Below are 24,654 nucleotides of genomic sequence, written 5' to 3' on the forward strand. Positions count from 1 at the left end.
TGCTCCCACCCCGCCCTCCGGGAGAAGCCCCGCCCACCTCGCTGTGATTGGCCAGAGCGGGCCGTGTCTGGTGGCCACTGGCCCGCGTTCCTGCCCGTTCCTTGGATGCGCCCGGCCCTCGCGCCCGCGCATTCCTGCGAGGCCACGTGGCCGCCGGCCCCCGCCCCCTCCCCGCCCCGCCCCCAGCCCAACGCCCCGAGCCCTGGGCGCGTGGGAGAGTTGCTGCCTGCCAGGCGCTCCCGGGTATAGAAGGCACGAGAAGGACGCCGGCTCGCAGTGCCCCAGAGTGGGCGCTTTTCCCCTCAGACGCCTGGGCGGCTCACTTGGGCGAGTGGCGCGGAGCCAGAGTGCGCTTCCCGAGCATCCGCCCTCTATGGGACACTGGGAGCTGCGCTGGCGCGGGCGAGGAACACAAAATACGCACCCCACCCATCGTGACCCCAGCATCTGCTGCTTCCTGCAAATCCCGGGTCTAGGCTCCTGTGGGCAGGGGGCGCTGAACTACGCTTCACCCCACCCTTTTTTTGATCTTTCTATCCCTGTCTGACTCTCTCTTCTTGGGTCCCATGGGCAGGGGGTACAGAGCAGATATCACATCCATCATGACCCCACCATCCACTGCTCAGGAGGACAACCCATCCGATCTGGAGTACCCACCCTCCCCAGCCGCCCTGCCTGCTTAGGCCGTCCGGAGTGCTCAGTCAGCATCAGCTGCTTCTGATCCTGCCACGTACAGGAGCTAGAAATCCAGACCCAACAGTGACCTCAGCTCACCACCTCTCCAGACCGTTTTACAGCTTGCCGATCGCCGGGAGGCTCTTGTTTTTCGGACCTGCGTCCTCGCACTACTCCCTAGAGCAGAAAGCGATGCTTGGAGAGCCTAGCTAGCTTCTGCCTGGTTCCTGATCCTGGAAAGGTGGCGCTGTGGAGACCCGGAGTATTACACTATGGGCCATAGTAGTATGGAAAGGCCTCCAAGTGTCTGCATAGAAAAGCACTGGGATATTCTGGAAGGGCCCTTCTGGGTAATTGAACTTGATCAGAATAAACCTTTGTTTTGTCAGTGTAAAGGAAAGCAAATCATTAAACAACTACTAAAAAAAGACAGCAACCATCAAAGTGCTACCTAGTCTGATTAGTGCAGGTAGCAAATGCTTGTTCCCATGCCGGACTGTTAACTCTCCCGCTACCACGTTTCATAAAACCAATGTGAGCTGTGGGAAGGCCAGGCTTCCTAGAGACTCTAATCCCACTTACTAACTACAGAATGAGTTCAAAGAGGTATCTGTTCCACATTAAGTGTCCACAAAGCCGGTGTGCTCTGTACTTAGGTACTTCTCTATAAAGTCAGGCTACAATGGGTGGGTAAATCAGATGACAGCCTACTTATGCTGATAATCCATAGTTGTAAGCAGCACTCGCTGAAGTTATGGGAATGGACTGTGTTGTTTCCTAATGCTCTCTCAGACCTGTCTGAACACACGGAAGACTCTCCTATTGTCTCTGTGGAAGACCTTTGGGAAGCTACTAAAAAAACTGGACATTTTTTCCCTTTTTTTTATTCTTTTCTCTTTTTTTTTAAAGAAAACAAACTATCTTTTTCATTTTACATACCAATTCAAGTTCCCACTTCCCCCCCTCCTCCCATTCCCTCGACCTACCTCCCACCCTACCACCATCCACTCCTCAGAGAGGGTAAAGCACATTGCTTTGGAGAAGGTCCAAGGCCCTCCCTACTATATCTAGGCTGAGCAAGATATTCATTCAAAAAAGAATAGGTTCCCAAAAAGCCATTACAAACAATAGGGATAAATCCTGGTGCCACTGCCAGTGGCCCCACAGTCTGTCCTAGCCATGCAACTGTCTGTCACCCACATTCAGAAGGACTAGTTTGGAACTATGCTGGTTTGTGGAGGACATTTTCTAAGCAACTTTCAGGGAGGAAATACGTCTGTTCGATGGCATTTTCTGCTGGAGAAAAGAGCACACAGCATTTATTCCCCAAGGCTGTGAATGAACCCTGGGGTTCAGGGCTGGCAGTGCCGCTGAGAAGGATCACACCAGGCAGGGCCTGGGGTGAAGCTGGTCAGAAAGGAGTTGTGCAGGCTCATGCCCTGTCCAATATGTTGTGGTTTCACACATCGCCATGTTTGTGAGCCTGTCACAGGTGGAAATGGGGACTTTCCATCTTAAGTCCTCTTTGACCCACAGTCTACCAATAAAAGTTAGGCTTAATTATCAAACATTTAGGGAGTTTCTCTTTATTATTATGTAAATATATTTATAAATACATAAACATATTTAGTTATTCAGGTAAAGCTTAATTCTACTGTGCTCCAGCAGTATATGATTTTAATCTTTTAACCTCTTAAAGATAGTTTATGGCTAGCACTGTGCTCACAGATGTTCTGTGAGCATTGAACTACATCTGTTATGTAATCAGACTCATGTGCTTCATTCGGTGATGTAATGTTTTGACCCCGTCAATTAGGTCATGACCTTTCCCGATTGTTTTTATCTGCCTGTGTGTCAGATGCCGAGAATAGTGCATTAGAGACTTCAGTTTTCCCTACCCGTTCAGCGTTGCTCTAAGCGTCTCAACAATGTATCTAGTAAGCCAAATCGTGTAAGGAGAGGGGTGCTAGGCACAGCAAATATGATTGTTAAAAACTTAATCTTAGAACCAAATTTGAAATGGATCATAGACTAAAGTGTAATGATTGTCAAGTTTCTAGAAGAAAACAGGGTAGAATCTCTTACTGAAGTCCAGATAGGACACAGAATACCCTAACCACTCAAAAAACACTAAATGGCCTTTGATCAAGACTTAACACTCCCCACTCATCTCATGGTGTGGTTAAAACGAAAAGATCAGCCACAGCTCCAAGTAGATGTTGTTAGCCTGCTGCTAGGGCTTCTGTGTGGAATGTGCCCCCCTCCAAAGGTTCACATAGTTCAGCACTTGGTCCCCAGCTAGTGGCACTGTTTGGAGATTGTGAATCTTTAGGGTGTGGGGTCTAGCTGGAGGAAGAGGGTTACTGGGAGGGTGGGCCTTGGGGTATATACCCCAACCCCCCTTCCTGCCCGCTCCATTTCTTGCCTGGTACCATACCATAAGCACTACCACATGCTCCCACCACTAAGAAGCCACCCATCACCATGCCTTCCCTGCCATGACAGACCGTGCCTCTTCAAACCGTAAGCCCAAACAAACCTCCTCTTTTAAGCACCGTATTCTTAGGCTAATATTTGGCAACAGCGATCAGAAAACTGATATATACACCGTATTTTACCCTTCCCCCGGAACTGTTGCCTTTGTCCATGTTGTGTTGCTGTAATAGTGTCGGAGAATGGGTAATTTCTATTGACTGATTACTGACAGTTCTTGCCTTCTGGGCCAACGGTTCCCATATTCTAGTTTGTTTTCTATTTCTGTGATAAAGACCATGACCAAAAGCAACCTGGAGAAGAAAGGATTTATTTCAGCTTATACCCCCAGGTTATATCATCACGGAGGGACGTGGGGGGGGGGGATCTAGAGGCAGTACCTGAAGCAGAGACCATGGAGGGATGCTGTTTCCTGGCTTCTTTCCCATGGTTTGCTCATCCTGCTTTCTTAAACCAGCAGGATCACCCGCCAAGAGGCGGAACTGTCCCTAGGAGTCTGGGTCCTCCCACTCCAAAGGTTGATCAAGAAATGCCCAATAGGCCAGTCTGGTGGAGGCGTCTTCCCTGATGACTCTAGCTTGTATCCAGTTGACAAAAAATTAGCCAGCTCATAGGGAATGGAACTTCTTGGTGCCTCATTCAGGGGTGGAAGAGAGAAAGGCAAGGAAGGGGGAAAGAGATAGCACACATGTGCAAGAGGGCTGTCTGTCCTTTATGAGGGGTTCCATTCACCATAAGCCTGTAGTGAAATTCCATTCATGAAGGTGGTACTTCATATTCCTAATGCCTCAGCTGGGGCTGATTCTCAACACAGCTGCATTAAGGACTAAGTTTCCAACACACAAGCTTGCGGGGCGGGGGGGGGGAGCATTCAAGCTACAGCACCTATAAATAAAAAGATGTAAAAACCTCACAAAGGATTTACTGATGGTCAGTAACAGGGAATGGTGTTCCCTGTCATCTCTTTCAAGAAAATTCAAATTATAACTGTTATGGGCTGCCAGTATATCACCTGGAAGATGAAGAATGGGCAGAAGCAGTCAGTACTGGTAAGGTCCCTACATCCTTGTCCTCTGCATGCTAGGGTGGGGGTGGGCACTGGTGCAGCCTTGCAGATCAGTGTGTGGTGATTCCTCCATGATCCCAAGACCAGGCTTTTACTCAAGACAAAAAGAAACAAGCCTGTAATCTCAGCATTCAGGAGTTGGAGTAGAAGGATTTCTAGGCAAGCCTGGGCTACAGAGGAAAACGTTATCTCACTAAGAGGGTGAAGAATTTGTCATTTGTAACAAGTCACACTGTACAAGGGAGTTCAGTAGTTCAAAACAGGCCATCCCCTTGTTCCATTGTCAGGGGAAGGCGAGCAGCATGCTTTACCCATGCAATAGAACAGTAAGGAAGGAACACAAGGTGGCATACTAAAAAACATGAGTTTCAAAGTACTACACTCCATGAGAAAGCCCACGGAGCACATACCTTCAGTTAAACTCCAAAAGGAACTAAAGCCATCTATGGTGATGGGAACCAGAACAGAGGGCTCTGAGGAGAATTGCCTGGGAAAGAACTAAGAAGAATTTGGGGAGGTTGATATGAGATGCAAGCACATAGAAATGTCTAGATTGTAAATGATTAACCAAGCAGAGCACACAAAGGTATTTTGTGAGTCATATTTTATTCGTATGGTCTGACTGTATCTCCCAAAGTTCATATGTTGAAACTTAATTGCCAAAGTGATTACCAAGAGTAGGATCTTAAGGAAGTGATGGAATCATCATGGTGCCTGACTCCCCCTGCATGAATGGATTAGCATTCTTCCATGCTCCCTTTTCCCTTCCCTTCCACTGAGTGAAGGCACAGACTGCCAGTTAACAGCTTGGTGGTAGACATGGGTCCTCAGCAGACATCGTTCCTGCCTTGACAGTGACTCTGGCCTACAGAACGGTAAGAAATAATGGTTATAAACTACCCAGGACAAGGTAGTTATTTTAGCAGCAAGACCATTACAAAGGTAATTACACACCAATGCAAAGAGGAGCTTGGGTAGAGTCTGCTATCATTATTTATCACATATGGCCCAGGTTGGTCTCTAACTCCATATGTAGCTGAAGATGATCTGAAACCCCAGATCACATGCCTCCAGCCCCTAGGGATTGTGGGTAGGCACCACCATGCCTGTCTGAACTGACCACTCCCCTGTGCTCTCCCACCCTGTGTCATGTCTGTTTGGTGTGTGTGTATGTGAGCATCTTATGTGTGAATGGGGACACATGCATGTCACACTGTTCATGTGGGAGTCAGAGGACAACACGGGGAGCTGGTCCTTGCCAGACAGTCTCTTGCTGTTTGTGGCTGCATACACCATGCTAGCTGGCCCATGGGTGTCGAGAGATTCTCCTTTCTCTACCCTCCATCCTGCTGTAGCATCTGTGCTCCTTCATCCAGCTTTTGGTGGTTCTTAGTGTTTCTATTGCTGTAACGAAACACCATGACCAAAAGCAACTTGAAGGTGGAAGGGTTTTTGTGGTGGTTCTAGGGACAGCATGGGAATGTGATTACCTGGAACAAAAGTGGGTTTGGGTGGGGAGCAGTGCTCACTCTCCTGATTGTGATGGAGGCCTCTGAACTCACTAGGATGCTCCCCGTAACGGTGTGCAATCTGTCTTCTCTCACATCTCGGCAAAGCCACAAGGATGCTGAGCTGAACCACCTGGACGGATGGCATTTTTGTCTGACAAACCTCTGGTGAGCCACCCGCAGCTAACACTAAAACAGTACTGTCCTGACTCCCATGACTGTCCCCATCCAAGGGGAATGAAGCTGCCGTGCTAGGGTTAAACTGAAATTATGTTCTGGGCGCCAGACAGCCATTGGCACTTCTCCCAGTAGGGGATGCCCGACAGGATGATAGCAAGGAGTTCATGACAAGGGTATCTGCCAGCATCCCAGGACAAGGCCAGAATCCCCGGACTGCAGGACCCAGTGTCCCTGGCTGCCACCTGCCAGATGCCCTTGTTGACACTGCAATACCTCCAAGCCCTCTCCCTCCACCTAGCTCACGGAAGCTACCTCTGACCCAGCTACTCGTCATCGTCACCTAGAACAGGATGGGGACACTTCGGTGGAGGTAACAGTGGACGGATGCATCAAGGAAAGTAGCTTAGAACAACGGGAACTGGGCACTCCACACACACACACATAGATTGCCCAGACTGAACACGCTCCTTGTGTATCTTCCTAAGGGGTCATGCAGTTCAGGGATGAAGTCACACAGCTTTAAGTGGCCAGTCCTGCCTCCCACAGAGCTCTGAGCTCTATACAGCCCTCCTCTCATGCGCCCAGGGTCTCTGGGTGTGTCACCAGCCTGAGCTTTGACCTGCTAACTGATGCACATTGGTAAGCTAAAGATCCAGGCAGAGGTGCAACTTGGCAGGCCATGCCCTTGGGTTTTCTCATCCTAGAGATCTAGTTCTGTCCCTGCCTCAGCCTAGGCTTCCTGTGATAGACAGAGGCCAAAGGGAGAAGGGAGAGATGCTGATACTACGAAACAGATGACTTTGGGACCACGGAGATAAGGCTGGTTCTCACTGGGGCTCTTTCAGTGGCTCTGTACAATGCCGTGGGAGAAGGGCACATTGTTCCTGTGGGGAACAGGGACCTTTTGTCTCCAGGGCTTCTGCAACAACTGCCTGTTTTCTTGCTTTGCTCACTAGAACTGGAGGGAGAGGCGAAGAGCAAAGATGGCCAAGAGGAGAAAGTGATTCTTCAGAGGAACAGAAGGGCACCTGCTGGGGGTTGGGAGTCAGGGGTGGGGGGTGGCGTACACTTTAACCAAATGCTTTCCATTTCTGACTCTTGTGACCCGGTGGGGTGTCGAGGGACTGCACCCTCTTCACATGGGCTCCACCACAATCGCTTCTGTCTTCTCGGCCCTCAGGGTGCCCCCAGGGCCCTCCGCTCTGTCCAGTTGGCCTCAGGCAGCACAGTACAGGACTAAGCAGCTCAAGGAGCAGTGGTGGGGGATGAAGGAAGGAAAGAGACACCTTAATATCCCTGTCAGAACTGGTTGAGTCCTGTCTACCAACAAAGGGAGCAAGAAAAACAAGCAGTCCTGGCAACCATGATGAGAGGCATGCCAAGGACAGACAGTCTGCAGCTCACAGAGAGGCAATCGGCTCAGACTCTATCATAGGCATACACTCTGGTGAGAGAAGACCGTCCCTGGACCACATCTGTGTTGAAGATCCAGCAGTCAGACTGACTTGAACTCCATGGTTGTAGAGAATTTGAATGTCACAGAGAGAGAGAGAGAGAGAGAGAGAGAGAGAGAGAGAGAGAGAGAGAGAGAGAGCCAAAATTATCTTGAGCTATCTTTAGTCCCCTTAATAGACACTCACTTCCAGCCTCTGCGTCTGACTTAAACTCTTGGTGATATTTTGCTGGGGAGACAGGAACAATCGTCTGTCCACCAGACAGGGTATTAAAGGCAGATGATTGCACCCAAGTCCATCTGGTGGAAGCAGAGTTTTCTGGGGTTACTTCCAGGAGCGTGGATGACCGAGAAGCAGCTGTACAGCTGAACTGCCTCCTGAGCACAGGTGGTGACTCACAAAATCCGCATCCTTGGACCCCTGCACAACTGGCAGGCAGACGTCTTTCCTCTCTGCCTGTATAGCGCTGGGGAGAGGCTCCATGACTCTTCAAAGTCTCTGACCTTCTTATCTTGTTAGTTTCTTTAGCTGCTGGAGCCCTAGGACCCATCCCCTCTACCCCTATCCCCCACCCCACCCTGCCCCAGGAGGAAAAGCTTTCATTACAAGGAAATAGGTATAAGAGAGGTTAGCATGCGGTCACTGGCATCCACCAGACCTAACGCTAAGGTCATCTGGTAGCACCCGAAAGCCAAAGCAGGCCTTCCTGCTCTTCTGCAGCCCAGCTAACTGGTGTCCCTGTCAACACATCTGGCAAATGCACCGATCCATTACTTCTTTCGTTCTGTGACAGAAAAAGTTACTGTAGCCTTTTCCTACAAACCTGACTCTGTTTCCCTGGGCCACATCTGGCCCAGAATAAATGGCTTCTTATTCTCTTTGAAGTGAGCACCATGGTTCGTATTTATGCTGGGGTCACACTTGTACAGCTAATCACCCCAATGATTCAGAAGTGATCAGATTCACATCAGCAGCTCAGGACCTTTTAGAAAGAGGCCCAAAGATAAGTAAGAGACTTCTAACAGGGCGGGACAGTCCCTCAGAATGTGGGGAAGCTCAGGGAAGAGCTCTCTCTGGGAGTTCTGGAAGTGAAAGTGTGTGTCAGAGTGCTGGAGGCTAAGGAAAAAAAAGAAGCAGAGCTTGAGAAGGGACAAGGGACTGACCTCTACTTCACCTCAGAAAATGGAGGCTGAGGTGTGGCCTCCCTGGTCATGCTTTGGACAAGAAGAGGCAAACTATGTATCCAGTTCAGAACATCCTTCTCTCCGGCATCCAGTGTCCAGCCTGGAATCCCATCACTATCATTACAAAGCAACACGCTAGCATTACCATTCCCCTCAGAAGCTGACTGACTTCCAGAAAGGAAGGTCAGTGAATGCTATTCTTCTACGCTCACACTGAAGCCTCACAGGTCTGCAGGCCCCTGCCTCCACCCTAGGACCTGCCTTGGTCTGAGCTGCTATTGGGCTGACAGGGTGACCCTACATGAACGCGTCCATTCGGCACCTGATTCAGTATTTGAGTTTTTAAGATATTCTGAAACAGACACGACAGAAAAACCATCTCCACTGACTCATTTAAAGAATTATTAGCTGGGGGTGGAGAGATGGCTCTGTGGTTAAAAGCACTGGATGGTCTTCAAGAGGACATGAGTTTGATTCCCAGCACCCACATGGCAGCTCAAAACCATCTGTAACTCCAATTCCAGGGACCCACTGTCCTCTTCTGGCTGCCTTTGGCACCAGGCACCAACATGGTACATCGACATACATGGTGATTTGACTAGGAATGCCCCCATAGACTTACGTGTTTAAATGTTTGGCCCATAGTGAGTGGCACTATAAGGAGGTGTCACCTTGTTGGAGTAGATATGGCCTTGCTGGAGGAAGTGTGCCACTGTGGAGGGAGTCCTTGAGGTCTTATAGGCTCAAGCTATGCCCAGTGTGGCACAGTCCCCTTCTGCTGCCTGCGTATCAGCTCCTTCTCCAGCACCATGTCTACCTGCACACCACCATGCTTCTCGCCATGACGATAATGGGCTAAGCATCTGAACTATAAGCCAGCCCCAATGAAATGTTTTCTTTTATAAGAGTGGCCACGGTCATGGTATCTCTGCACAGCAATAAAACCCTAAGACAACATACATGTAGTCAAAAGAGTCATACACAGAAAAATTATTAATTCATCAATTAAAAAGAATTATTAGCTGATTGTGGTGGACTGTAACTATAATCCTAGCACAGGGAAGTTGAGGCAGGAGGATGGAGCTTTTCCAGGTGCACCTCAAACAAAAACAAAAGCCCACAGCTTCTTAGAGGCTATTAGACTATACTGTCTACAACCCTAGATAGTTGCTTAAATCACGTCATACTTCACATACACAAAGGAAAAAACTCATGAACTGTATCTCCTACCGCCAACAGCATGCAATTAGACCATATCTGGAATCTCAGTGTCCTTGCTCCCTGCTCTGAGGAAACCCAGGAGATGGGCATGGGGAAGGAAATGGGTTGATATTGCTTGGCCCAGAAGGGGTGAGGACAGTTCCCAGTCTCCTCCACCTTGCTAACTGCAGCCTCACAAAGGCGGGGAAGTGTGCTTGTGTGGATTTAGCTGATTTAGCTGTAAACCTGAATTATCAGAGCTAGAAATCTCCATCATGAGGGAGGAGTCCCCACTGATGCCACTAATTATCCTCATCCCCAAAATGGAATTTTCTAGAGATGCTCCGATTCCCACTATGATCTCATAACACCAGTGCCAGGCCTCATGGGCATCCAAGCAGCAGCCTTCCTCTGGGTTTATTTGATTGCCAACTCATGATCTCACTCACGCTCTGAGAAATTCCCAGAGCAAGGCAAGACTAGACTATTCCACTCCGGTTAGGGAGTTCCACACAGCCTATGTCCAAATTCCCCCCTTTGCTTGTCTTAATCAGGTTACCAAAATTAACATCATCGCCGAGGGGCAAACAGATCAAGACTTCGGATGTGACACTTCACGGGAGACCAGGTTTACATGGTATTCTAGCCAGATGTGTGCCTTGAACCCACCAGTCTGACAAACGTCATACTGGTAAACCAGAGGGACAGTGCTAACATCACCAGCTGCTGCAGAGGCTGAGGAACCACAGCAGGCTGACAGACACAGGAGACTCAACCGTCCTGGAGAGGAAGACACGCAGGAAGGAACTGTCAGGATGTAATTAGATAAAAAGAAAAAGCCTGGACTCGGGTTGAGCTGGCAGAGTTACACGTGGAAATGTTTTTGTCCTTAAAAGCACCGAGTACCAGGAGGTAAAGGGGTACCAAGCCAGAAGTGATGAGCCCGGTAGTCTCAGCAGGCAAGAGGGCTGGAAACCCAGTTTGAAGGCAGCCCGGGCAGTATGGGGAGATCCATCTCCAAAGAAAAAGACAGGGGACAAAGGGATTCTTAAAACTGAGTGACAAGGGGACAGGCAACGAGACAGGCTGGGAAGAACTGCTTTACCGTGTGACCGAACACTAGAAATTGGCAAATCTGAAAGGGAAAAAAAAGTAAATGAAAGACATTTTGGCTTTTTATTTTCCCAGCTTTTATATTAAACAAACAAAGTGTCAGAAATAAAAGAAAATGAGATGGGGTAACTTACTTTTTTAAACTCAGAGCCTTGCTCCTGAACTGACAAAGGGGATCCCGAAAGGTCAGTGACTCCATCCTGGAAGTGTCCACCGAGAGTAACTGTTCATATGGAAGGGGCTGGTGAGGCTTGTCAGTACACTCACATCTGGGGCGGGGGAGGCAAGGGGGAGCCTTGTGTTGCTCTTAGGAGGCTAGGTGTCCAATCTTGCATCCTTTGTTCCCGGCTGTCCCTCAGGCGGGTCCTTGTAGTCAGTGACAAGAGCAGATGGCCCTGCAGACATGACTACACTAGGCAGAAAGGAACAGGAAATGGGCGTGGGGGAGGCTCTCTGCTTTCGTAGCTAACCTTCCTTTGGGAAGAAACCCCTCCGTGTTTGCTAGTCAGTTCCACCAAACGTGAATGCAAGAGCCATCAGGGCGACAGGGAACCACTACAGAGGGTCCACTGGCCACGAGTTCAGTGTAACTCAGCCAAGCAAGAGCCACAGATTAAGAAATGAAAACCACGTTTGTTTGTTTGTTTCCTGAGCTTTACAGTGCTGTGTGATGTACCTTTGAGCCAGTCACAGAGCTAAGGAAAGCACACGTGGGAGGGAGCTACAGCCCCATCTCTGGCTCAGCAGCAAGCTGTCCCTCCTCTGTTTGTTTTGTGTGGAAACAATGTTTCTGGGTGGACCTAATGTGCTGAGAAGTCCCTGGAGCCAGGAGAACCTCGGCAGAGATGCGCTGTGCTTCTGAGACTCTGTGGCTCACACAGCGGTTCTGAAAGCCAACACAGCCGATGCTGTGAAAATTACTGGGACTGCAACCAGTTTTCTTTAAAACTTTTAGCAGGGATTCTCACACACACACCCCATCCATTCTTCCTCCTTAATTGCTCAGAAAGGGGCAGGCCTCCCATGGACTTCAGCAAAGTATGGCATCAAGCGTTCTTTAGAAGGCAAGGTTTGCATCTATAACGTTTAGCAATAACTAAGGATTTCAGCTTTGGGTTCATTTTTGAAATACGTTGATGAGTTTCGGGCTATTTTTTTTTTTTTTTACATAGCGAACTAACAGGAAATGCAAAGCCTCCAACAGACTGGAGCATAACAATGAAATCACCAAATATAAACCAGCAGGATGGCAAACGGGAGGTGAGTCCTCAAGGCAAGTTCCAAGTCGGAAGCCAGAGCACTCTGCGTCAGAGACATCCAGAACCCAAGGCTCCAGAGGCAAGGTAGGGCTTGTCCCTCTGACCCAGGGCTCAGGCTACGCTGTGAGCAAAGTCATGACAGAGGCAACATTCACTTGGAGTCAGCAGAGAGAAGATAATGAAGGTCTCTTTCTCCTTTCTCATTCCCATGCAGACTAGACTGCCTGCCTGCCCAGGTCTCTTCCCTGGACCCTCCTTGCTGTGTGGGTTGGAGATGGCTCCCTGGCCTCCTATCCTGTCTTACCTTGTTGAAAGTACCCTCAGCAAACATTCTGTCTTCCTTCTGGGTTGGCATGTCTTCTGCCACACACAAATACCTGCCTTTTGTTGGTTTGTCCGCTCACTTGCCAATTGCTGGGCACCCATTCATGGGATAGGTCAGGGAACCAGAGACGCCAACCCTCAAGTGGAGCTCATGAAACCCTACTGGCACTGGTGTGCCAACACTCTTGGCACTAGCATTTGAATGCGCCCCTCCAAAGTCATGTTGATATGTCGTCATATCCACAGTGGGGGGCAAAGAGGGGCCTCCTCGCAGCCACTGGCTTCCACAAGCAGCAACAGCCCCAGCCAGAGGACATGTAAGTCCCCATGGTCCCAGCCATGATCAGAGCCTTCTGAAGCCCTCCAGGAAACTAAGTTAGGATTCTTTTGTCTTTTCAGTCCTTCTGCTCCTTGGAGATGCAACATCTCTTACTCCCAGGGGTAAAGCAATGTCCCACTGTAGGAAGGACCAGGCCTCTTCCTGACTGAAACCACCAGCATCTGACCTTGGACCTCCAAGCCTGCAAAACTAGATGTGCTTAGTCTCTGCTCTTCCTCTGGGACAGGCTCAGGTGTTGCCTCTACAGCACACAGCACAGACAATTCAGAATTCCCATCAGGAGGGTCGCGCAGGCTGTGTGAACAGGCGCAGAGCTCAGGTAGAAATCTGGCCCCTTGCTAGCGATGTCACTGTGGACAGTTACCACCTGTCTGGACCTCAGCTTCCTCAGCTAAACTGTGGAAGCAACAGCGTCTCCTGGGAATCTGTCTGTGTTAAGAGAGCCATGGCAGCCAAACACCTCATAAAAGACAATAGCAAACAGCCAGTAACTAGCTGTGCCGTCCCAAGCCCAGCACTACTTGGGTGAGCCTGTGGTACACTGAGAGAAATAAGAGCTGGGGCTAAATTAAAGGGCCAGGAGCAAGTCATCAATAAGAGATGGGGAAGACACTGGGCTGTTTCCTGTCACTCAGTATCTCTGACCCGTCACATTCTCTGATTTTGAAAACAGCACGGATATGTATTTCTCTACCCTGGGAGAAGGGTAGTGCTTTTTTGGTTTTCCATGCCAGTCAGGAGGGAGAGCCTGTGTTCTTTGTGCAGCAGCCGAAGACAGAAGGCAGGCAGGGCCGCATATAGGCTACCTCAGGACTCTACCATTAACCAACGCCGCACCCTGTTCTGATTCCTAACAGGCTGTGCAGGAGTCTTGTGGAGCACACATGCAGCCAGACCTTGGCTGGTGTGGGCCACAGCAGACCAAGACCAGGCTCACATCAGTGTCCTCTGCACCATGCCCCTCTCAGAGACTCATCTGGCAAGAAAGTAAAGACCACAACGAAGCTATAGCTAGAAAGGGTGGCCACTCTCTAGGCAATAAAGGTCACATCATCCCCAGGGCCTTCCCATCTGACACTCTTGTCTCCAAAGTCCCAGGGAGAAGTCCTAGTCAGGAAGGAGATGTGTGTGGAGCAACCAGAGGCCACCTCAGCCAGGGGAACAGCGTCCAGGTGACACACATAAAGACAGAAGATATAGTGTGAGGTCACACTCCTAGAGCAGGCCAGAGAAAGTCAGCTGAACTTTCCTACTGTCTTCTGGTCACATAAAGACTTGCCAACATGTTCTGGACACAGAATGTTCTCAGACACTCCAATGTGAGCTTGAGCTCACGTTAGCAGACAAGAACTGGCGTGTGTTTGTGTTCTGGAAACAAGTATAACTTTATTAAACTTCTGCCCAGTTAAAAACTGCCAGGCTTGTGCCTGGGCAAAGCAGATATGGGAGCTAAAGGGTTTCCAGGTGGTAATCTCAGGGACACAAAATAAAGACTTTCTTAGAATGAAATAAATAGGCGCCATACATCCCGATAAAGTTCAAGCACTGGTATCCCAAACACGCTGAGGCCCGTGATCCATGGCAAGAATAGGTTACACATGATTTTCAAGACAAACTACCATCTCAAAGGTAGTTTTGACAAAAATAAACTGTACTTTAATTCATACTCCTGGGGAAAGTTTCTGTGTCCGCCGGTGTAGCATGGACAGCCGGTGTCTAGATGTCCCACCCACAAACAGTGCACTAAGAACACTTGCCTACAGCCCCATCAGGCAAGCTGTTTGGTCGGTACCTTGGCAACCAGGGAGAGTATCTCTAGAGACAGGACCCCTCACAGCCCAGAGGGGAAAAGTTACTGCCTGCCTTGAAATTGACAGAGCAGACCTGGGGATAGTCTAACCACTTTCATCAATCAGAAATAGCTAGAAGATCCAGATCCCACACCAGGAAGGGTAGGTAAACTCTAGGACCATTCAGCCATTGAGAAAAACCCTTCACCAGAACTGTGTTCTTCCTCCACTTGCCACTAGAGGGTGCTGCTGTGCCACCGGCTTAAAATTCTACATGCTGGGAAATTTTTTTCACAAATACCAGCAAATCACATTTTCTTAGGCTGATTCTTTGTAATGAAACATAACATGACTCCCAAATAAGGCACGCAGGCTGTGGGTGTGCTGATTCGTCCACACCCACACGGGTCCTTCCTAATGAAGTCCTTTCAAGTATTCAGGCTGGCCTCCTCAGCAGCTTGCACACACCATGGCTCCTTTCCTGACCCCGACCTGGCAGGCACAGCATGGCTGAGGCCACACCAGAGGAATCGGAAGAAGACCAGGATGGCAAAGCCCTCCTGCAGGCAAAACAAGGTCCCAGTAATACTTCATGGCTACTTCAGAACTAACGCTAAAGGATAAGTTAGTATTCACCTAGATCTAAACTCATTTACCACCTCCTCTGCTCAGAGCTCTGCTGAACCCTGGGCACGTGTCCGCTGGTATCAGAGCCTCTTTTTCTGAGGCACCTGGCCATTGGTCCGTTCTTGCCTGCCACCCTTGGTATCGGACGGTGGCGCAAAGTTCCAGTCGACGGGGTTGAGAAGCTGTTGGGTCTTTTTGTGTGTCCAGTAGGGGTTAATGATGAGCGTGAGCAGGGCCAGCCCACAGAGGAAGAGTGCAAAGTGAGGCAGGTAGAGGCTGTCGACAAGGGCGCCCCAGTGCTGGAAGCACACCCACCACATGTGGTAGGTGAGGATCATGCGGCAGTGGAACATGTGGATCATCAGCCACTGGTTGACCTTCCAGAACAGGGAGTCTGACCAGCCAGCCTGTGGGCAAGACAAACACTACGTTAGTACGGGAGGTGGAAAGGTATGGGTGCCCTTCATGCACCGTGAACTCAGTTCAAAGCAACAGGCTTCTTGCCAGCTTCTGCTCTCTAGGGCTTAATTTTGAAGGAAGATGAGAGCCTAGGCCAGCGTCTCATTGGTGGGGCCTGCTTCTGCTTACTTCCCACTCCCTAAGGCAAGACTCAAATCTTTCCATCTTGAATTAGCTCATAACATAGAGCAAATGGGCCCCTTTAATCTAGCAGCAGTGGACACATGCCCCAGAGCAGTCTGAATAGAAGGTATGTCCGGGTTCCTCTAGCTCTTTCACCTCTGAGGGCCTCGGATGAAGGCTAAAATGGACTTTGTGTAACTTCATGCTAAGAGTTTCTGCAGTTGGGAGCCAAAGCTGAGCAGCACCCAATGCCTTGCCATGGACAAAAGCCAAGTCTGGCCACCCCGATAGTCCAGGTACTTCCCGGCAGCAGCCTTCGGGTCTCCTCAGACTGCCAACCCCAGACACAGATGTGGCAGCTGCTCCCTCCCAGGATGAGGCACGACCCTGTCTGTACTCAGTGGCTAGGGATAGGCTGCTAGACTCAGGGTCAGCTGTGAGAGCCGGAAGCCAAGGGGTGGGCTACTGTTCTGGAGGCAGGACTGCTGGTCTGAGAGAAGGCTCTCCTTGAGGCTGTGTGACATCACCTCCAGGTGGACCAGGAACTAACTTCTGAATCCAGCAAACAAAAGAGAGTTGCTCTCACACAGGCTGACAGACCTTGAAGGCTGAGAGCCAGAGTTAAGGGATGGCCTTGTGAGTGTATGTATAATTACAAATCTCTCCAGAACATTTTAAGAATTGTGTAAAACAAAAATGCTTTCTATGACATATAACACTAGTGACTGAGTCCAAAGAGCCAATCATCTTTCTTTTAACTCTACGTCTTAAATTTGAGAAGCTGGAATTCACCAGATGATGGCTTGCTGCACAGCTGCCTCGCGGCTGGTCCCAGTGACACTCTGGCTAGTATGGGACTGCCTGAGGGGACCTGCTCTGCGAGCAGCCATGGCACCCCCCCTCCCATCCCCTCACCCACCTTCAGGAGCATCCAGGAAATGCAGGTGAAGGGTGTGCTCATCTCTAATAGCAGAGTGGTCATGGCCAGATAGTGGCCGGCTCTGAGATTCGCCATGGAACCCAGGAACCCAAGAAAGGCAAAGAGGTGGTGGACAACCAAAAACAAGTCAAACGTCCGGAAGCACAGGTTGGACAGGTGGACGGCCACATTCTCAAAGAGGAAGAATCCAGTGGCAGTGGCGACATGAAACCAACACCAGTTCTGCTGCCCCAGAGCTTTGTCGGCGTGGAGCACGGGGTCCCCCAGCAGAGCCCACAGGCCGGCAGCCGTGCTCTGAACACCAAAGACTGCACGGGTAGCGGCCAAGTTCCAGAAGACCTTCTCTTTGGCCAGCAGAGAGCGGTAGGTGGCATTCAGGGAGGATGACAGCTGGTGGCAGACCACGAAGACGCCCAGGTAGAAGACAAAGCCGGCTACTGCCAGGGTCGAGCGAATCTTCCAGGAAGCATAGTCCAGGTCAAAGATGCTCTCCGCCACGACATGGTTGCTTACAGGGGTCATGATCCTGATCTGGATGCCAGGGGTGTCCCTGGGCCAACGCAGGGCTGCTGGGCCTGACACCGCTCCTCACTTTCAGTGAAGCCGTCTCAAGGATCTTCGGGTATCCATTCCCAATCTGAAGAAAGAAAATTTACCTCAAGAAGCAGGAAAGCAAAAAGCACCATGGCTTCCCTCCCACACATGGTCTGCACACCTCCACCCCATCAAAGGACAATGTGTGGGAAGTATTTAAGCTTTCTACCTCACTCTGATGCTTGCAGACATACACAAACCCTGCAAGAGACCTACAGACGGCACAAGAGAAGGAACTAGGCTGACCCAGAGATGCTCAGCCATGAAGGGAGGCAGACAGGCTCTGACTCGGAAATGGGCTATGCTCTTCCCACGGAAGTCGAGTCTCAGCCCTCGCCTTTGCAGCAGTCTGGTCATAAGCTACATAATCCACAATTCCAGACACTGGAATGCACTCTGTTGAGTCACTTTACCTCCAGAGTCTGAGATAAGAACCTTTCCTTCACGCTCTGTGTTTGGGAGAGCTGCTAATAAAAACACCACGATCTCTGCCAAGTCCAGGGACATGGGGCCAGGGACACCTGGGTTCAAATCCTACTCCTGCCTGTACTGGCCGTGTGACCTTTGGACATGGGACTCAGTTTCCCCAGGAGGAGAGCAGAGAATGCTGCGGGCCTGAAGCAATGTGTGGTATGTGGTATAGGCTGGGGTTCCCTAATCTGAAACATCCTGAGAGTTCACTTCCTGAAATGGCTGTGCGTTTGTTTTAGAGTTCACATCAAGAGCCTGACCTGTGGTGCATTTCAAGACTCTAGTAGAGCTTCCAGAGTAAGCCAGAACTACTACTGCCAGGACCTACCAGTGTTCGGGTATGACCCACTTCCTTTCCGGGGCCCAAACTCAAACGCTCCCGCACCTTGCTCCATGTTCCAGCTCTGAAGCTCCGAGTTCTAACTTCTCTGCAGATGCCCTGCCCCTGGGCCCAACCAGCCATCTTCAATCCACCTGCTTCAAATGCTCTCTAGTCTGAGAAGCACCATGCACTGGGCCAAATGCCTTTCATACAAACTCACGTGCCCTCTGGGCCCACACCTGAGCTGCACTCTAGTCTTAACCCCAGCCAGCACCACGAAAGCCCTCTAAAGCAGAAGCCCATCCTGCCCATCTTTAAAACCGAGGTGCCTGGTACAATGGCTGACAGACATGAAATACTTGCTGAATGCATGCGGATTCGAAATTGTGCTTAAATGGCGAGAGGTCCCTAAATTGGATCTGCTTTGTGAAACTGTAAACATGAGAGGGTCAAGACTGGAGGAAACCGTGAGACTTGACTAGCTCAGCAGTCACGGCAGGCCAGTCCCATGGCAAGCAGGACAAACCCTGACCCTACTTCCTCAGGGGCGGAGAGCCTTGGGGGAAGGAGGCAGAACATGGCAGGGCTCTGCACTCATCAACCATGAAGCAACAGGGCTCAGTACCAGAGCACCACTCAGCTTCCGACCCTAACTCACTCATGCCGTGGCCACAGAAAGCACCAGAACACGAGGCTTGTGGGCTTGCGTGCCAGGGCCCACCCCAAAGGACAAAGGAACCCTCGGCCATTATGTTCTTAGCCTGGCAAGACACCGTCCTGGAAGTGCTGGTTTCCCCCCACGTTAACACAGGATGCAGCTATGTGGGCACAACTCACACACTCACGTGTCCCCTCTGATTCCGGGAGCCCTGTGTCACTGTTCTGATGTGTGCTTCCGGACACACGGAAATGTTCTCTGGAGATGACGACCCAGAGTCTGTTCTGAGCGCAGCCTACACCCAGGGCTCATGCCTCGGCTCATAGCAACACTCATCTATTTCACGTTTCCAATGACTCCAAAAGCTACTCTCACTGAGACAAAATGGAACACGGTCCCACATGGCAGGGGCGTCTGGCTTGCTAAGGCTCTTCTGAGAATGAAGCTGCCTTTGAACTCATGCCTAGTATCGGGCTGGGAAGGAAGGCACATCTTCTTCCTGGATCTGGTGTAAAAAGGCCCCATTTTGCACTTGCCCACAAGTTCCCGTTCTGGTGCGATTGCATCACTGTGCCAGGAGTTAAGATGTCAGCTTCCATAGGGCCTGGGCGGACCCCCAACTCTGGAACTCTCTACTCGATCTACTTCCTAAATCAAGGGACACAAACACTGTCTCAAGAAGGTTCTGGTTTAGACAGAGTGGGAGGAACCCCAGAGCATCAAGATCAGTGGCTCAAAGATGGCTTGGCTGAGTGGGTTCTCACAGCTTCACTGAGCACAGGGGCTAACCCTGGAAATAAACTCTACATGGAAATACAGGATAGCGGAGTGTGAAGCACCCGCTGTGTCAGATGCATCCAACTAGTCTGTTTCCTCTTCACCAGAGAGAGAATGCCTCCAAATCTTCAAGGTACCTTTTGGAGGGAGGGCATTTAAAGGACATGTCCACATCAGTCACTGACACAAGACGTGGAGGAGGAGACGTCCTGGCCATTCCAGATCAGGAGCCAAACAGTTACAGAAACGGTGACTTACACACCAGAACACACACCACACTTCAACCCCTATCATTGCTTCCCCAGGCTGCTTTGGTGCTCAGACCTCCCGCTCTGTTCTGTAGGTTTCCATAACGCACCATGCACAGAGCCCTGGGCTGCCTGTGACGTCTCAGCAGCTAACAGCACCAAGCATCCTTCATCTGGGCAGGCAGCAGCAAGGTAAACTTCAACACCCTCAGGCACGAGAGTAACTTAACAGGCCAGGATCACCTGGCTGGTGTTGGGATGCAGCTGGCCATCCCTCCCCAAAGGCCTGGAGAGCCCTGCTGGTCCCCTCTGCAGTCACAGCTGTTCTCAGTAGGCAGCTCAGATGTGTATGGGACCAGCTCAGTTCTCCTTTTGTGTCCCTTTCTGCTCCTCAAACCGACCACATCCGTCTCATATTAGAAAGGCAAAAAAGGGGACACTGAGGTCATAGCCATTCCCCTTCTGCATGCCTGCTTCACACCAAGCCTAGCTTGGGAACTTCTCCATACTGCTTACTGTCTAAAGTAGGCTGCACAGTGGCCTGCCACTGCTCCCGCCAGTTAACCTTCAGCCCTCAAGCTCCATGGAGGAGCCAAAGGCAGGGCTGAGCCCAGGGCCCAGTGCAACTCACCAATTCTGTGTTCCTCTGAGATGGGGGCGGGGGATGGCTCTCCAAAGATCCTCTTATTCTATTACAGTCACTGGCCTGAGCTCTACTTGTACTGAACTGTGCCTTTTAAAAAAGGAAATCTCTCGCTGGAGAGATGGCTCAGTGGCTGGGAGCACTGGCTGCTCTCCCAGAGGACCCAGGTTCAATTCCCAGCACCCACATGGCAGCTCACAACTGTCTATTAACGCCAGTTCCAGGGAATCTGACACCTTTATACCAAATGCACAATAAAATAAAGTTAAATAAATATATTTTTAAAAACCTCGGTTGTACATAAGCGGACAAGGGTGTCAGTTTGGTGCTGCAGCGTGACCAGAGGCCCCATCACCAGGAGCTTAGAGTCAGCACCTGGGGAACCCTTCAGCTTTCTGTTTTAAGTGAGTTCCTCCAGACTGCTTGGTATAGCAGAACTTCTGTGTTTAGTTAGGATAACGAACCCCAAACTTGGAACTGCAGTCAGAGGGGAATAACCCTGGGACAAAGGGATCTATTAACGTATCAAAGCTGACACTGGCTGCTAGCTTCTCCCAGAAGCCCCTACCTGTTATGGGGGTTTTTCCTGGCTGAGATACCTTACCCCCCCCCCCACACACACACCCTGAACTTCTCCAGCCCAGGGGCTAGGCTGTCTTTCCCTCAGCTGCTCTTCTCTATATAACCCGGTCATTGCCATTTTGGTTATGCAACCCTTTTTGCATTTTTGGCCTCTTGGTCTGCTTGTCTCCTGGCTCTCTTCTCTCCCCTCCCCTCCCACGCCATGGCCTAGCTCAGGGTCCTGTTCACTCTGGGCTCTCCCAGATGCCTCAGCTCTCCCTCACCTCTCCGATAAACCTCCCCCTCCACCTAGGAGTTCTCATGTCCTCCCTTCCTCTCTTCGGTCACCCACCAGATTCACCATTTACCGCGCACAGAGTGGGTCCTAATTCTAATTCCTAATTCTCAATCAGGGGTGGTCTCTGGGGCACTGAAAGCTTCCTTGATTTCTCTTCCCACGGGGTGGGGGAGGTGCTGCGATGACCCCACAGACTGTGGTTTCACTGCACCCCAGGACACTCACCAGTTCTGTCTCTCACTCACACGTCTTAGCTCACTGGGCACTTGTTTTGGTTACCGACGGCAGAAACCCTCCCTCCGTTTTCTTCTCCACATTGGCTGTCACTCTTCTCTGACAGGATCAACAGAGCATACCCATGGGCTAACAGGTTCGGCATCTTACGCAGGTGTTTGGTCACAGTATTTCCCCAACATCAAAAGGAATGTATGCTTAAACAAAACTGCAGAGCATGAGCCTGGAAATGGAGAAACGAAACCTCATTACCCCCCCCCCCCCCCCCCAGCAAGCTCTAAGCAACACCACCAGTTTCAGGCACACGCTGAGTCAGTCTTTCCCTAGATAAAAGCGTTTCCTTTTATTAAAAAAGAAGGGATAAACACAAGTAAGCTGTTTACTGTTGCTTTGCCTTTGGCAACACATCAGTAAATCTCCCTCACTAATCCTCTTCTATGTGGTTCTCGGTGGCCTAGGGGGACATGTTCACCTACCCAGTGTCCTAATAGGGTTCTCCAGGTTCTCATTACCCTAAGATATTCTGTACTAAGCATCTCAGGGAAAGACCAGGGAGAACTTCTCTGAGCCTGGAAGGGAGGCCAGGGTCTACTGTAAGCGATGTTTCCATAACAACTAGAACCCGGAAGCTAGGGCAGATCTACTAGAGCTAATAGAAGACCTGCTAGCTGGGTAGGCATCCCATACAATAGTGGATGTTTCCTTAATCATGACCTTTTCCAAATGCTCACATTCTTCCTGAAAAGTTATTTTTAAAAACCATGGAAACAAATCCAGTGTATAGCTACAAATTTCATATATAAACAGATAAGAAAATAGTGACAAATTCTAACAGTACTTAGCAACTGCCATCTGCTCCCAATCATTTCAGACTTTTTTTTTCTTTTTAGCTTTTCAAAACAAGGTTTCTCTGTAACTTTGGAGCCTGTCCTGGAACTAGTTCTTATAGACCAGGCTGGCCTCGAACTCACAGTGATCCGCCTGCCTCTGCCTCCAGAGTGCTGGGATTAAAGGCGTTGCCACCACCAAAAGCCTCAGACACTCACGGGCAAGCAGAGTTCCGCCCTATCCTTCCTTATCTGAGCAGTACCGTAGGCCCAGAACCTGTTATCTCCTGTACACTGCTGACTCCAGCTAGGTGTTTTATTCCCCTCCCCCTTCACTATATATGTTGACACCACCCAGAGCCACCCCCTGCCGACCAGACCAACAGGGCCTTTCCTCCTCTGGTCCCATGATGATCCATCCATGCTCAAGCTCCCCAGCCCTTAGCACTGTGCAGAGCCAGCCCAGAGTGTCCCGCTTCGCCCCAGATGGTCCGTCCCTTTGCTGCTGCTCCTCGTCGTACCACGTTCTCTGGCGCCCGGTGTCGACCTGTGCAATTGCACCTAGTCTGACCCGTCCACTCGCGACCCCGCTGGCCCCATGCATGACCTGGAGGCCAAAGCCAAAACTGCCTCCTCCCCGAATGGCCAGGCAATGGCAGCCCCAGTGCAGGCGGGGGTGTACACAGGGTGCCCTCCACGCCTCACCTGCATTCAGGTGAGCAGAAGGTGGGCGCCGCCTCTTGGCCCATCAGCAGCTCAGACTCGGCGTCCCCGGGGCTCCACCGCCGTGGACTTACCCAGTGCCATGAACCAAACCAGGATACCGGCCGGTGGGTGGCACTGGAGACCAAGACCCCACGCCCACCTGTGTCTCCGCCTCAGCGCCGGACTTTCGGTCCGTACCGCCCTGACCGCCGGAGGATTGCCCACGACATTGTCGCGAGCTGAGCAAACACAAACCACTGCGCACGCGCACCACGGCCAAGCCAGGCCCCGCCCCCGTGGGACACTACCAAGGCAGGCGCAGGGGTGCGGGCCGTACCACCCAGCGCTGCGGGGGCGCCTGGATTTCTGCTGCGAGCTATGCTGGATTTGACTATCGTGATTCAAGCTGGCTCTGGAACCCTGAAGAAGGGTAGGGAGGGGGCCGAGGGACAATTCCTCAAGACTACTCAACTGAGACCCTACACAACCCCCCCATCCTTCTGCATGGACCTGTCCCCCCCAAGACCCTCCCCACGTATGCCCAGCCCGTTACCCCGAGTCCCTTTGGGCCTCCATAGCTGAGGTGAGGGGCAAACCCTTGCAAACGTCTCCCGGTTGGTGTTTCCTCGTTATGGGCCAGCGCTTGGAGCTCCCGGCCACTGGTTGGAGCCAGTATATTGTGCTCAGGCGGGCAGAATGGACCAGAGCGCGTCCCTTGCTACATTGCCTTCCGGGTGGTGGCACCCGGCTACTGTCTGTACAATGGATTCTGCTCAAAGTAAGCCCGGTGCTCCTGCCAAGAGCCGAAGCTAGTTGGCCCTGGATCCCTAAAGACAGCATTACTGGAAGAGCAAAGACCTCCCGACCCCAGTTCACCAATGCCATGCACCTACCCAAGGACCTGTTAGGGCTCATAGGATAGCAGAGGGCGGAGCAGAATCGGTCCCCTCTCTCCGAGCAGATGGCCAGCCCTTGGAGAAGAGCAGCCACCGAGCACAGCAGGAGAACAGTGGCTCCAGAGTCACACAACTGGCCTGCTGCTCCTTGTGCAATGTTAGCTAGTCAGGTGTTTGCAAGCTCTTATCTCTTACCCAGATGCCCACCCTACCCTGGATTGTATCACATCTTATCTTGAGGCAGGATAGCTGGTTAAAAAAGACTCCAGAAGGAATAAACTACATACCTACCCCACCTGCTCCTGGTTCTGATTTTGTCTCTGAACGCCCAGGAATTTCAACACAAGCTAACCAGGCCACCTGCAAAAGAATGTTTGAGAAACATCACACACGAGATGGATAAAATGACCAATGAACTATGACTTAAGCCCTATGTCCCTGTGACTTGTGCATAAGGGTCCCTTTGGAAGCACCACTGAGCCATATCTGTTGAGGGGCAAGGTTTACATTGACATTCAATTTTTAGTGTTTTTATTTTTCTGTTTTCCGTGACACCTCTGAGCCCACGGTTAGTGCCTCAGTTTGTGTCTTCCCACTTTACTGTTGTAAGCAATTACATGAGACCCTGTCTCAAAATAACAACAACAAAGAAAAATTTAAAAAGAAAGGAAGGAAAGAATAGAGA

At 50.7% G+C, this 24,654-nt stretch overlaps 1 protein-coding gene across 6 annotated transcripts; it reads right to left on the minus strand.

The window, feature by feature from the left end:
* Positions 1–14,156: 14,156 nt before the first annotated feature.
* Positions 14,157–24,280, minus strand: Cln8 (CLN8 transmembrane ER and ERGIC protein). 6 transcript variants are annotated; one of them, XM_038328532.1, is made up of 3 exons: positions 24,257–24,280; positions 16,715–17,372; positions 14,157–15,620 (listed from the first exon to the last, which is right to left on the minus strand). In XM_038328532.1, exons 2-3 carry the CDS (start codon positions 17,255–17,257, stop codon positions 15,294–15,296), a joined length of 870 nt encoding a protein of 289 aa, XP_038184460.1. In that variant the 5' UTR covers positions 17,258–17,372; positions 24,257–24,280; the 3' UTR covers positions 14,157–15,293. The 6 variants fall into 6 exon arrangements, with proteins under 6 accessions (XP_038184460.1, XP_038184458.1, XP_038184456.1 ...); XM_038328530.1 differs by lacking the exon at positions 24,257–24,280 and adding an exon at positions 23,967–24,111; XM_038328528.1 differs by lacking the exon at positions 24,257–24,280 and adding an exon at positions 23,166–23,316.
* Between the last annotated feature and the right edge of the window lie 374 nt (positions 24,281–24,654).

The sequence above is a fragment of the Arvicola amphibius genome, chromosome 4, assembly GCF_903992535.2.
Source record: "Arvicola amphibius chromosome 4, mArvAmp1.2, whole genome shotgun sequence".
Classification (NCBI taxonomy): domain Eukaryota; kingdom Metazoa; phylum Chordata; class Mammalia; order Rodentia; family Cricetidae; genus Arvicola; species Arvicola amphibius.

Excerpts from the sequence above, each read along its gene's own strand:
- Cln8 (XM_038328532.1), bottom strand. The coding sequence starts at position 17,257 with ATGACCCCTGTAAGCAACCATGTCGTGGCGGAGAGCATCTTTGACCTG. Across the intron at positions 15,621-16,714 it reads TTTCCTGGATGCTCCTGAAG|GCTGGCTGGTCAGACTCCCT; the intron begins GTGGGTGAGGGG and ends TCTTGCCCACAG.